Consider the following 14,704-nt stretch of genomic DNA (forward strand, 5'->3'; position numbering starts at 1 on the left):
AATAATGAGAATGACTAATTAAAGCACACTATTCCATCATAACGGAGCAGTTCTAACACATGTGTTTATGTGTAGTTAATGAGGCATTTGTTGTTTCCTTAAATCAATAACAGAAACCAAAAACAGACAGCGGCACATCATGAATGTCCACATCTTTTTATCCTTAGCAGGTGAGGGGCTCGTCGCAGACTTGACAAGCAGATGAAATGAAATATTGTCTGCGATCGATGCTGCTATAGGCTGGAGCAAAGTATGGTCCGTCTGATCAATATGTGAGTGAGGCAGACACTGGATGTTTCCTGCTTGGTGGCAATTAATGCACAGGGCAGCCCACACCTGCCATATCCTTTTGGTCAAAAGCACCTGTCTCTTAACACTAACATCAAACACCTTCATGATACTGGCTCCAGCTCTGTGGAGAATAGATGAAAAGAACAACAACATTTCAATCAAAATGTTAGAAAGCACACAGAGAATGAAACTTCAAAGGACTATATTTCTTCTGCATGCTGTGGCAGAGCAACAGATTATTGACCTTTAAGTTTTTGTCTAATATTAAAGTTCCCCACATGACATAAAGTATATTTTCTTTAAAAAGACTTATAGGATGTATTAAGAGTTGATTTGTCTTGTTTTCACATAACCTGTACATACAGTAGTGTGTAATCAGCTAGTACAAATAAACTAATGACTATAACTACAGGAACACCTACACGTAAGACTGGCAAATCAAAGATATGTTATTATAGGATATTTTGAATTTGGATGTATCTTATAGTATCTAGTATATTGTATTATATATTGAGAAGAAGAAAAAGAGAGGTGCTATGGGTTTACCACTTTCACCAGATGATGGTGTTACTTCTTATTTATTGTAGAAAATCTGCATATTTATCTCCTGTGAGACTCACACAACTGTGTTATAAAACAAACAAATCTAAAATTGAATGCTAATGGCCTGTTATTAAAAAACTGATTATACATGTCATTTGAGTGAAGAAAAGGCTCGCAGATACAATACTGCAGAGGCATTGTCTCTTGTTGCAGAGCCTGTGAAGAACCGCGGAAGAATTTTAAAAAGCTGCAGACATGAAGGCGCGGCTTTTGAGCTGAGGATACCAGTGCCAAAACAAAGACACAATAAATCAATTTCTAGGCATTTTGAAAACCAACAAACAAAGAAGAAAGAATCCGTGTTGCTGGGTTTTTTTTTTTTATCCTTCTAGTGTGGCATCTAAAATCTGCAAATCATATCTCCATATGTCATTCTCTAATTTAAATTTGATGGTTATATTTATAGAATTTCCCAGAAGTGCCCACAGTGTGCATCTCATTTTTGTAGCTCAGACTGTAGTATAACAATTTTTATAACGTGGCTTCACTAAACCTCACCAACCTGAATCGAATAAACAGGGCAAACTCGACTGGGCAAATCAAGCCAGGTTTGCAATGTCCTTTAAAAGTGGGCAGTGCTGATGTTGATGTACATACTTTTCACAGGACTAGCAAATTATAATGGCTGTGAAGGCTGACTTGCACATCTTAGACCAACAAGTACAAGCACTTTGTAGTCTAAGGTGCTTTCAGTGGTCAGCAAGACGAGAGAAGTACTATATAAATGCAAGTCCATTACATTACAAGACAATGAAATTGCTCTGAAACTGCTTGCAGCAAAGCAAGCAGAAAGGCTGTGAATCTGTATCTCTTAACGATGCTTGTCAGGAAAAATTAAAAAGGTTTTAAAGAGTTTCTAAAAAAAAAAAAAACTAGAGCTCCTCTGAAAACGCATGGTCTATAGGATCTTCTAGGAATGGTGTCACAGAACTGATTAGTTAGTAGGCTATGCTTTGATACAACTTGATCTGTAATCTCCAACATAGCCTCTTAACCTCGCTAAACCCCAAATCCTGCTTCACGGTACACGTCCCCTGACTCTCCAGAGTCCCATCTCTAATCATCAAGTATCTCTGTGCTCAGTGCCTCCAAATACAAAACAATCTTTGTTCATTCTATCTAAAAAAAAACCTATTTGCCATAAAAGATTTAATCACATGTGCCTCCACAAATGCAGTATACTGTACATGATAACTTCCCAGGGTTGGTAAAAACTGCGCCTGGTCCCTAAAGTGTATTTCAGAGACCACAAAAGCCGATGTTGCAGGACTGTCTGCTTCTCGGTGTGATGCTGCAAATCTATTTTGCTCTGTGTTTTTGTTCTCCAATATTAAAGAAATGATGATTCAAATAAACCTCTGCAGTTATTTATTTTTTTTATCTCTTCCTAACAGAGTGTTGAGGATTTGAAACCTGAAACTATTACTGAAATTGCAAAAGCTGAGAGTCGGAACTCTTTGTGAAATGTTTGTAATGCCTACCATACAGACTCTAGCTCTGAGCAACAAGCAGAGACATTTTAGTGGTCTTGTATCTTGCTGGTGGCACAAAAAGGTGTAAAAGTATGCTTGGTATACCAGAAATAGCTGATAATTACTGCTTGGAAGGTAGCAAAATAAAAATCAGCCTGAAATGTTTTGGTATGCTTTGCTTTGCTTTGCTTTGGGGGAAAATCATTCAAAACCTTCTCCCTGAAAAATCTGCACCAACCACTAGATCAGAATGAGGGTTTTAAACTAAAGACCACCTACATAAAACACGCTGGTGGCACAGGAGCAAAGCACTTGTTTATCAATGCAGCAAAACTGAGGTTTCAGTCATGGTACAGTAATCATGTTGCCTGATCCACCCACATAGTGCTGAGCTGTACCTCGTCACGTTCCCCAGGATGTTTCGCAGGTGCTTTTAGTTTCACCCAACTGAAAAGAAAATGTCATTGCTTTTATCCAGAGCTCACCTTGGACCACCAGACGTCCTTGAGCAGTCCTGCGCACACGGGTCCCTGGTTTGTTAGCGGCACATACGTAGACCCCGGAGTGCTCCACACCAACATCTGAGATCATCAGGTTTCCTGTGCCGAGCACCTGGATTCCCTCCACCCCGATGGGACGGCCATCTAATCAGGGAGAGAGAAAAAGAAAACAGTTGAGAAGGATGAGTAAGAATCTATGGAGGTCAGCATAAAAAGAACCAGGTATATGGGCACAGTGGGTGTTTATGTTAGATGGGGGTCAACTGAACTATAGTAAAGATCAGAGTGGGTGTAAATCACTAGCAAGACATCTAATTAACATCATGCAAGTTTACGGCCACGAGCTGACAGAAGCAGCGCTATTTCTGTCCCCCCAAGGATGCAGCGCTCACAGCGTGTGTTCCTCAGGACTATAATGTGATAAAGCTGCCAGCACACCATACACCAAGAAAGGTCAGCGAGTTTGTGTTTGAGTCATGTACACGCTGCAATTTTTTAAAACTTAATTGGGGCTTTGTGATAGCTTCCAGTGAGAATCATCTGGCTTTTGGGTGCTTTACAGTAAATCAATGCTGCTTTTCTGCTTCTCCCTAACGGATGTTCAGCTAATTAAAACTTTTATGCTCCAGTTGAGACATTCACCTTTTTCAGGAATTTGTCTGAAAAATCCTCAGAGTACATTTTCTTTTAAGCTGGTTTGCTTCTTGGCACTGGAAATGTTTCAGCTGCCAGTCTGGGACCAGAAATTCTAACTGTAACTTCTAATCTTATATCTACACAATCCATAGCAGCCTCCTCTCTGCTTTTGCTGTAATTACATGATAAGCTCACACACTTTCCTGTGCTCCCTTATCTGCAGTGTCAACTCCAACAATGGCTTCAGTCTGCCTATGATGTTAGCTATGGGGCCAAAGGGGCATTTTAATCCCATCTGTGAGTTCCATCTGCAGCCTGTAAGCCTGTACGTTCCAGATATGATACACTGAAAGGCCAGGAATGGAGGGAAGGGAGACAGGTACCACAGCGGACAAAGGAGCTCCAGTCAGAAATGCTAACTATGTGGTCAATAGTCAGTGAATACTTTTGGGTTCGTCCCTTATCTTCAAACTTAAAGCAAGTCACTTTTCAACAGAAAGGTTACTTTGGATAATGAGTTTGACTGAAATTCACTTGCACATTAGCAAGTGAATTTCAAAATAATGCCACTAAGCCTAAAAATGAATTTGCTAATCAGGATTATCAACAAATTATTTTTTTAAGGTTTTATTAGCAAAAGACTGTGAAAACATATTGTTAGTTTCATTTTTAAGGACTAAGATATATGATGTTGAATGCCCATCACAAACGTTTAAGTTTACTGTCGTGACCCACATGACCAAGAGTTTTGTGGAATACTGAAACTGCCATCAGAACAGCCTTCTATCACATACTGCTGGTTGCAAGACAAATGAGAGATGATGGTCTATGGGACTACAGATCTCAGAGTCCTCTGTGGTGGTAAAACTGTTGCTGACGATAACAGTATGATCACCACTTATCTAAGTGAAAAAAAAAGACTAAAAAACTGTAAAAGCGTACTTTGAAAACATAATGGCATACTCCAAACCAATACACTGTGGCATATGTTGGCCTAATCAAATTATATGATGACAAAAATGATTACCAGACTCATGATTTTGTGTGTATATTGTGCATGATAATATATCCCATTACTGCACATACAAATGTGCTTGTATCAAAGATACTTAGATTATATAATGGTGTGTATTTTACATTACAGCCATATGTGACATGAATATCTCACTAGTGTGTCTACACAACGAGTTGATGAATGTCTTAATTCATCAAGAGTACATGAAATCTTCTAATATTTTAAATTTTATATACACTGCCTTATCAATGTGGCAAAAACATGTTATTACTGTGTAGCTAGTGCAAGTGTGTAGGCATTATGAGCACCTTTGTCTTGCAACTGTTATTTTGGTTTCTTCAGCCAAACTGTAGTGATGACACATAGTGTCATGAAATGTAAAACAATGAAATCAAAGCAAGCCTTTATTCTGGGTGATACAACAGGTCCAAAACCTAAAACTCCAAAGAAGTGCAGGTAAAACAGAAAGCAAAACATACATAGAGCCAAGGAAGAAGGCTGCACAAACAGATAATTGCTACAAAAGGGTGACAAGATGAAATTAATAAATGCAGGTGAATACAACAAACAGAAAGTGACCCAGATCATGACGCAGGAGACACCCAGCTACTGGAGTACAACAGGAAACGACCAAAAGACAACTACACTGACACCAAACATGATGACAGAGAGAAAAGAGGAGAAAGGGACAAGCCCTGTAACAACACAGAGATTTTGCACACCAGGTTTTGCTTTTAAATCAGATATGATCACCAGCCCTAAACTGCAAAAGGAAATCATCACAGCAAACACACAGACCAAACCTCATCACATCTCAAGCTCACCATTCAATTCATCAGAAGTGATGAAAAAAATCCTTTGAGTTCGCTTGAATCTTCAAACCAGCCAACACACACACGGCTCGTGTGATAAATGCCGCAGCTTCAATTAGTAAATGTGCAATTATGTGGCGATGCCTAATGAAGACAATACATGTAATTAATGCAATTAATCACGACAAGTCATTGAGATCTAATAAATGTCTCCAACTTGTGTGACACGTGTTCGTCTTCTTCTTCTTCCACATTTTTTTCATTATCGCACTGGGACGTTGTCCTAACAGAAGCAGTCTTGTTCTTTTCTTGCATTTTCCTGTTATATTCCTCTCTCTCTCTGGCTTTGCCATCACTTTCTCCCTGTCAGAGACTAATTAACTTAGTGTCAGAAAAAAAAAGAGCACAAGCTAGGAGGCCGTGGTGCCGCTGTTCAATGAATAGCAGCAAACCAACTCTGGCATTAAGGAGTGACTGATGTGAAACTATAAGATTCATTATGCGGCTTATCCTAGCCTCCCTGCTGTAATCTAATACATACAAATCCCATCGTGTTAGCATTTCATTCTGGTAACACTGTGTAAGGCAATACTGGCAATCTGATTACACCCAGATGCTGGGGAGGGGCTGTGATTTACATTTGGAACAGAAAATCAGATTGAATGAGAAGTAAAGTAAACAGATAGGAGATTGAAAAATTGTTCACGACAGAATCTGAGTGGTAGTCAAGAAAAGGAAAAATCCGCATGAAGAGAGCTGTCTGTGCAGCAATTACTCAGAGGCTCTCCGCTGCTTCCAAGGAGGTTTTAGCATCGTGAGGACACGAAGCAACAGAGTCGAACATCATGTTTAACCCTAAGACTTAACCTTCAATCCCACTGCCTCATGTGTACACAATAGATCTGTGCTGTAACAAATATATTCTAGTAGAGTATGACCAATATAGGAATTTTACTGACCGATACTGATACCGATATTTGGTGATTTAAAAATCTGACATGAATATCTGATATAGTATGAAAAACTATGCAAGCATCAGCTTGTTTGCACATGCTGTTAAACTTTTTAAGTTTCGATTTATCAGCTGCCATAAATGCTGATGCCAGTGAATTCCATATCGATATCAGTGAATAACCAGTATCGACTGATATATCAGTCTGGCTCTGTGGAAGACAGAACACACAAATGCCACCTAATCTCTCAAACACACAAACAAGAACACCAGGTCTGATCTGATCAGGACTTTTTTCTCACCTAGTCTGCTCCATGACACAATGGGCCGAGGGTATCCAGTGGCAACACACTCCAAGATAGCCGTTTGGTGAACAGTGAGGGTTAGGTTTTCTGGACCGACCACGATGACAGGTTCTTTGTAAACAGATGACTGAGAGCCTGAAGGGAAAAGGGAGACGAGAATTCAAGATTGGAATGAGCATGATGGATAGCTTCTTTTAATTGGATTTCTCCAAGTGCATTAGCTCAATATGCTGTATCTCTTAGATCTGGCAGCAGGACAATAGGTTTGGAAAAGTCTAGGAAATGTGCTATACAGATAAGCAGAGGCGTATTAAGTGACTGTATTTGATCAGTGATACAGAAAACTAAAGATCCGAATAAAGAAAGCTCATTTAAACCAAAGTCAATTTACAGTGAGGACATGTAGGCTTTCCTCAAATGACAACACACAAACAAAAAACCAGAGGTTTACTCAGATGCGTGCTCAACTATAGATACCAACCGGAAACTGTTAGGAGTGCCTCAGCACTGTGTTTCACTCCTGCACTGTTATGAGCCACACAGCAGAACCTTCCACTGTCCTCCTCACGCACTCCTGTGATCTGGAGAACGCCTGTGGGCAGGAGAGTGTACCTAAAAGACAGAAAAAAATCACGAGACTTGGCACCTTTAACCAAAGTGCTGCAGTTTCTTAAAACAAGAAGCCCAAGTGGTATTTTGATCTAACCTCTCATTACTGGTGTCCACTGGACGGCTGTCTTTTTCCCAGCTGATGACCGGCTCTGGCAGGCCGTGAATCTGGCACTGGAATCTGGCCACGCCGGACTCCTCAGCGTGCACCGACTCGGGTTGGACGTGGAAATCTGCCATGGCTGTGAGATAGAAAGAGGAGCAGTTGAAATATTAGGTCATAGCTTCACAAAACAGCTACAGAGCAATAAGCTCAGTTGCTTACAGAAAAAATAAGCAGCGCTGCAACAGATGGCGTGGCCCCCACAGATCCCAACATCAGAGAACCAATCTTGGACTACATAAAGAGACAGAATATCTACCAAAGGAGTGCTGCAACATGCTTGGAGCAACTGGCACATTTTCTGCAAGGGAAATTTATTTTAGTATTTATATTTATTTTTAGTGTGTTGCTTTTTCACAAATAAAGAGCAAGTACTACAATTTCATGGAAAATCCACACTTCAACTGTTGACAGAGATACTTGGGTTTTTGCACAAAATGGCACTGATTCACTAAATGCACTTCATTGTTGAGAGCTTTAACCTACCTGCTAACCTTACTATTTCACATAAGCCAATTCAGAGACAAGCAGAACGTTTCTGACATCACTACAAATGTGTAAAAGGAAGCTTTTGTAAAAGAAAACAATCCTACAAATAACAACACAATGAAACACATTCAAGAAGTAAAAGCATAGCTATTTCTGTGAGAGCATGCAACCTGCTTGAGAGGATGTGATACATTTTTCTGCTGCCACTGTGCCTGTCCTTCATATGCAGCTGATGAAACATTTTGTATGCAGGTAAGAAACATATGTTTCCAAAATGGATGCTAACGCAAATAAAGACAACATAGATAAGGCCAGCACCATATAGCCAAGCTAGTATCAATATCCCCACAGAGAGCCTCATTCAGCTGCAGTTCACATATCCACTCCCTGCAGAACAAAGGCGGCATCGAAGGTGGAGCCAGCAACAAACTCAATTAGAGAGAGGCCCTCTTCTTCCACAATTCTCCCACCTTCTTCAACAGAAGTGCATTTAAATGTCAACCATAATTAACTTGGAGGAAGAGGGGTTTCTCCGAAAATTGTTAGCATAACAACGGGAACAGACCCCTTATTATTTCATAAGACCCCCCCCTTCCAACATGTAGCCTGCATTAAATTATTACTTGCAGGACCTTTATTTTGCAGGCAGCAATACATAATAAGCGTATTTATGCTTGGTTGCTGTCTGGTAGTTCTTTCTCTGACTTCTTGGGCTGGTGTAGCATTAACTTTGTTGTACTGAACTACGGACTGTGTGCACTTTGAATGTTGCAAAGGTTTTCCTGTTGTGCAGAACCAGAAAAGAAATATGTATAGTTTAAAATAAGCATATAGAAATGAAGAAAACAAACCTTAACCACTGATGCTGAAGGATGAGAGCACAGAGAGAGAGTGGATACTTCATTTAGAGAAGCACTACTTTATACCAGCGGCTGCAACACTGTGATTATTACATTTCAGAGCTTAATGAGAAGCGTGGCATTCTCAAACACGACTTGACCTTAGATCTTGGAATAGATGCATGGCGCTCTAATGAAAATTAAACCATGGTAATCTACTTTTTTTCCAGTAGTTCGCTCTTCATAAGCCATGACTTATGAAGCTGTAGCATATTTCTCTGAAGATACCATGTGAAATCATTTCTCTTAAGAAATGATAAGGCCTCACAAAAGCAGCGGTCCATTTTTACTGGGGTAATTCAGTTTGTTCGTCAGTCTCAAAGGGCCACACGGCCCTCACAATGCCCTACCTAATAAATGTAACATCACTCTGAAGCATACGTGGCTTTAAAGTCACCGAGAGCATCGGAAGTATTTTATCACCAAATCACCATTATGGTCCATTTCAGCTCTTTTTTTTCAATTCTTCCTTCTGACACAGTAAACTGCAAGCTTGGGAACACTTCAGTTTATAAAATGATGAAAACCCACTGTAAAGTTGTCAGAAGTTATTATTGTATATTTCAAGTTGCCCCATAGAAACACTTTTATGGGCTTGCACTTCATTTCTAGACAAAAGCAATCAACAATACGTTCTGCCCTGGCCTGCTGTCATACTGAGCCTGGGGCAGAAAGACTGGCAGAAGGCACTGAATTAAAGCCCTGAAGGTGCTGCCACTGCTGATGAAGGACGCTTAGGTGAAATGGCTAGAAATCCTTCAGAAAAACAATGTGCGGAAAACAAGAAGGTCAAGGTGACCGATATGATGCAAGACGAGCGCTGTCCTGGAATAAAGTCTCAAATTAAGATACAGGCATGCACGCACACAGCTGTGTGCACTGTCCGTGTGTACTGGGAACACTGAGGCACTTGAATGCTGCAGGACAAAGGAGGACCAGTGTCTATAGAAGTCTTTCTTGTGCATCTCTGCCAAGTAGTCAGGGTGTCTGCTGATCTGGCTGTTGTGTGTGTCCACTGACACAACCCCCTAACGGGCCCCACCCTTTGCCCTCATGCATAAAACATAGTCTCTCTAAGAGGCCCACAGTCCTCCTATTATTGAACCCTCGCAAAATCAGACACAATTTCAAAAATCACAGCGGGGTCACACCCACAAATGAATGCATGCGGCAGAGAATTTGATTAACTCTAAAGAAAAACAGCCATTTATAATCTGCACTTTAGTTGACTTTTATGGTGTATGCTGCAGAAGCAGCTCAACGTGATTTAGCAAAGCTATAGCAAACGCATACGAAGACATCCAAACACACAACCCTATCAAACCTCCTCCTTGTGCTCAAAGCACAATAAAAGCAGTAGACAACAACAATTCATTTTACTCATCCAAACACACACCTCCAACAAGACCTGTTCTGCCATTGTTTGTCTATCTCCTGCTCTGCTAAGTGTTGACAGACACTCTCACATGATTAAAGACTGTCCACTACCAGCGTGACGCCGCCGGCTTAAATGGAGCAGGTCTAATTACTGCAATAGGGGAAAGAATGGTTGGGGTGCATACTAAATGGAAATCCATACACAGGCGCACAGTGAGGAGATCACTCCTCGAACATATGTTTGACAGTTTCTCGGTGACAACCACAAAAGAATGATTGAGGGAGTAATATGAGGGAAGGTCACAGAGAGGAAATGTGAAACAAGGAGCTAAGCTGTAAATCAGATCTTGTCAAAAGTGACTGGCACTGTCCTGCTGCGTGTTGCACAATTTACCATGAAGTCGCATAACAATAAATCGGAATCGGGCCGAAATTAACATGAAAATCTCTTTGAAAGGAAAAAAATGTCACCCCCGCTTTCCCACAAAGACGCACAAAGGATGAAATATGAAAGCAAGTGAAAATATACCATCGCTGACTATCAGACTTGAGGGCCGATGATGATGATGCTAAATGAGCAAACCAAGTACAATGGCTTCAACGTTTCGATAGCAGATTTTTAGCTCTGTCATGTGAGCAGCTTGTATCTATCTAATGAAGAAACGTAGATTAAACGGTGATTACTGAAATGACCCTACTGGTGAAGTTTTGGCTAATAGCCCCAAGTAATGATCCATTTCTTTATCGCTCTGTGAAACACTCACACAAATACTCCACAGATAATAATTAACACCATTACTAAAAACTGCCCAAAACTGCCTTATTTTTTGGCATCTCCAACTGCAACAACTAAATCAGGCAGCCAGATGAGAAATTTTCATGATTTCCAAGCACCTGTGGTCACATGTGGGTGTTCAGTGATATGACAGCGCTAATGATGCTAGCAGAGGGGCAGATATCCTGCAGTACTGTTCAAAACAGCAGCTGTCGTGAAAAAGCTTCTCCGGTGAACCCCTATGTTGTAATGTCATTGCCCTTCCTTCCATTTGCCTGCGGCCACCCTCCTGCCCCACTCCACATTTTAACCGTTCCCAGCTCTTCATCGCACCTCTCTCCCCACCCCCTCGGGTCCTCTCAAGTCTGTGACATCATTAAGCACATGTTGTTCGAAGCGGCAGTGATGACTGCAGTGCCCACCCCACCCCCAACTCAGTAAACCAGAGATGAGACCCATAAATAATGGAGATGGTGTACATGTACGCCGCTATAACGGCGTGCAGAGTCCGTGCTTCCACGGCCTTTAAATAGGTATCCCTGAAAAAGCAGGCCGTGTGCTGGGACCCTGGACTTGGCATTTTAATGCAGATGTGATATTTTATTAGCTCCCTGCCCCACTAGCCCCCCCACCTCTTTCTCACCAGTCCCGCTATCAGGCTTTGGTTTGTGGTGTGTGATGCTTATCACCTACGATACGTAGGGCTACACCTGGTCTTGTCTATCTGCCTCTGACACACACACACACACACACACACACACACACACACACACACACACACACACACACACACTTATTTCCCTCCATTAATGCTTCAAGCCGACACATGAACATCAGAACCTGCAGGTGCAAAAGCATGAGCTGAGGTGCAACACCTGCCACCTGAGCCCAGAAGTACCAGATGTTCACATGAATGTGAAGCTGAGAATCCAAACTGATTGATCATTTATATGACAAGTACTCCAACTAATATACTATATGGGTAATAAGATTTATAAGGCAATTTGCATGTGTACGATCCTCTTATTTTTTTTCTGTCAGCTTCACTCTCCATTTTGAGAAGAAAAAGGCCCTGTTTACCTTTTTAATTTTTTTGTGATATCACCTACAAATCGGATTTTTATGGTTAATAAATATCAGCGGACGACTAAAATGAAAACAAAATTAAATCCCTTCAAATCTCAGCTTGAAACACAGCAGTTGGTAAACCACTCAACAGACTGACACTACATTTCCAGGACCACACCGCTAACACAGTGTGCAGTGTGACTCTGCTCCATATAGACGGAGAATGAGTCATAGTCTTGTAATTGAATCAAACACCAAGGTATGAGGCCTTTGTGCACAGATGGCATTGAAAAAACACAGAGATTAGCTAAAATTTATACAAACTAAGCATTGTGTCCACTTCAATTTTGAGTGTAATTTTTCTTAGAGGGAATTACCAACCTGGAGATGAAGACCTTAAAAAAATTAGTCAATTAATGAATTACAGTACAATGCAAAATATTGCTTCCAAGAAGTCAGACTTTCTTGTCTTTTTTTTTTTCAAGTCAACTCATGTAACAGTTCCTTGACACTGGCTGCTTTTTCAGAAGCACCAAATGTAACAAAGTAACAAAACCTTTCAGAAGAATGTTTTGTTACTTTGTTAAGCCACTTACTAGTGACCTATGAATCCTTCAGGTATAAACAAGGGAACTAACTGAAAGGATGAACCCATCTTTGTCTACACGTGACCGAAAACTTAGTGAAGAACTAATTTTAAATTAAATCTTTTGTCACTTTGTTACAATTAGCCTGGGACAAAAATTTCAATTAGTCCCGAGTCTGTAAAAAATGCCAGTTAGTATTTTTGTATCAAAAAAGGTGTTTCCCAAAACTAAATACTGTCCATTTTTTTCCACGTTTCGTCCACATTTCTCCTGCCTCTGCTCCACCCACAACACCCCCCTTGCACTCCCACTCTAGACCTTAGCCCCAAATCTCCATGCTCACTACTGCAAGTAGACCCTAATTAAAGAGAGCCCTATTAAAGCACAGCAGATGCTGTAAATTAGGGGATTATTCAAATAATTCCCAGGCACAGCTTGGGTAAGATTAGAGACAAGCAGGAGAGACAAGAGGAGAGTGAGAGGGCTGAGTGAGGACAACAGAGAAAGGAGGCTAAAATAACAGACAAGCCCATAACAAGAAAAGTAGAACTGATTTGAAATTAACTGCAACTCCTTCTCCCTGTAGCTGTCAACCTTGTTGATACCGTTTCCTTTTTACTGATTGAGGAAAATAACAACTGCCAAATAAGAATTTTGTGTATTCAGAGACTCGCGAGCAATTAGGAAGGGATTTGATGCAAGAGAACAAAAAAAAAGTGGGCCTTTTGTAACATTTAAGGCCAAACTAAGCGTAAAACTCCACACTCATTAAAAAAACTTCAAACATCTTCTCATGACCATCGCAGCCGGCTTTCCAAAGACTTACGTTGTTTATTCTAGAAAACAGCTGTCTCTCTTTAACATGCAGGTGCATGGGCCTAAGCTTGTTCTTTTATCGCATGAGCACATGTCCAGGCTCAGTGTCGCCCAATGCCTGGATTATACTCTGTTGGACATGCACGTGGGCAGCTGTGGATAGCGTGGACGTTTTGTTGTTTGTACTCTAATAATTATAATTCCACTTGAAGGATGCGTGCGCAGTTGGTGCCTTTGCAGCTTATTTTTAGGGCAAACACCCCCCCACCCCCGGTGATAAAATTTGCATCATCCGGACACTAGAGGACCCTCGCACACTCGCAGGAGAGGAAAGTATATCAATAACAGTGACGCAGGGTCTCGCGGGGGTTCATCCAGTGTGCACTGTTTATCGTCTCAGACACAGAGCCCAAGGGCCTGGATGAATAAATGATGAGTATGCACAAAAACCATGCGTATGCTTTTTCCCACACGTGAAATGGCATTCATAAAGAAAGAATGTGTAATTAGATTGTGTGCATTTAATGCATGATTCACACCATCTAAACCTTTTTAGAGATTAAGCCTGACGTGGTGAATTAGACAAAGAATGAAGTAAAAACAGAAACAAAGTGGCCAATTTCTTTATTGGTTATAATGTTATTAGTAATACATTTTTAATGCTAATTGTTAGGGGTGTAAATAGCTGCAGCTGTGCATACTAATCATTCACTGGTCTGATGACCTTGCTTGCCTCTCTTCCTACTGTGACCATTTCTTTTGTACATCTGCCAGAGTCCTTTGCTCTGAGCTTACACAGTTAATAACCTCAGTCCCTTTTTTTAGTCTTTGGTGGTTTTTGTTCAATGTTTTTTTTATCATCCCGGAAAACCACCTTTCTTTTTCTCCAATTTTCCAATGATCATTTAAAAAATCACATTCCATGAAATTGTGTTTCTTCTTTGCTGCTGTTTTCATGGGCGAGTCTAATAACTTGTGGGACAAACAACATGTTTGTATGCAAATGATTAATTAAGGGACTGTCTACATCCATTCGTGACTACAGATTGGGATGGAAATCAGTCTTGTGCACATGCATGCAGCTTCACAGTGATTGAGATTTATCAAAGAGGACCACAGATACACACGGCTTTACAAAGCTGCCAAAAAGAATGCAAACGCACATTTCTGCCTGTCGTGTGACTAAAACGCAGTTTTAGCCGTTAGCCAAAGCATTAATAAGGTTTGGCCCTGCTGGCCGTCTTTATTTGCGTGCTTACATTTTGTGCACTTTTGTATTCTGTCCTCCTGCTGAGTATAGAAGAGGAGAACTGAGTTATAGGATTAAAGCATGGC

At 40.8% G+C, this 14,704-nt stretch overlaps 1 protein-coding gene across 1 annotated transcript in view; it reads right to left on the minus strand.

Moving 5' to 3' along the window:
• The window catches only part of igdcc3 (immunoglobulin superfamily, DCC subclass, member 3), a 65,642-nt gene that overhangs the window by 25,208 nt on the left and 25,730 nt on the right, over positions 1-14,704 (minus strand). Inside the window, exons 3-6 of the mRNA XM_086288702.1 lie at positions 7,293-7,437; positions 7,068-7,198; positions 6,584-6,721; positions 2,852-3,010 (exon numbers count right to left, since the gene is read on the minus strand). Coding sequence (XP_086144828.1) covers positions 2,852-3,010; positions 6,584-6,721; positions 7,068-7,198; positions 7,293-7,437 — 573 coding nt within the window. The remainder of the gene's footprint in view (positions 1-2,851; positions 3,011-6,583; positions 6,722-7,067; positions 7,199-7,292; positions 7,438-14,704) is intronic.

Source organism: Aulonocara sp. 'chitande type north' Nkhata Bay, linkage group LG1 (assembly GCF_057382095.1).
Source record: "Aulonocara sp. 'chitande type north' Nkhata Bay isolate Kocher_YH1m ecotype deep benthic linkage group LG1, A_spYH_male_GT1.1, whole genome shotgun sequence".
Classification (NCBI taxonomy): domain Eukaryota; kingdom Metazoa; phylum Chordata; class Actinopteri; order Cichliformes; family Cichlidae; genus Aulonocara; species Aulonocara sp. 'chitande type north' Nkhata Bay.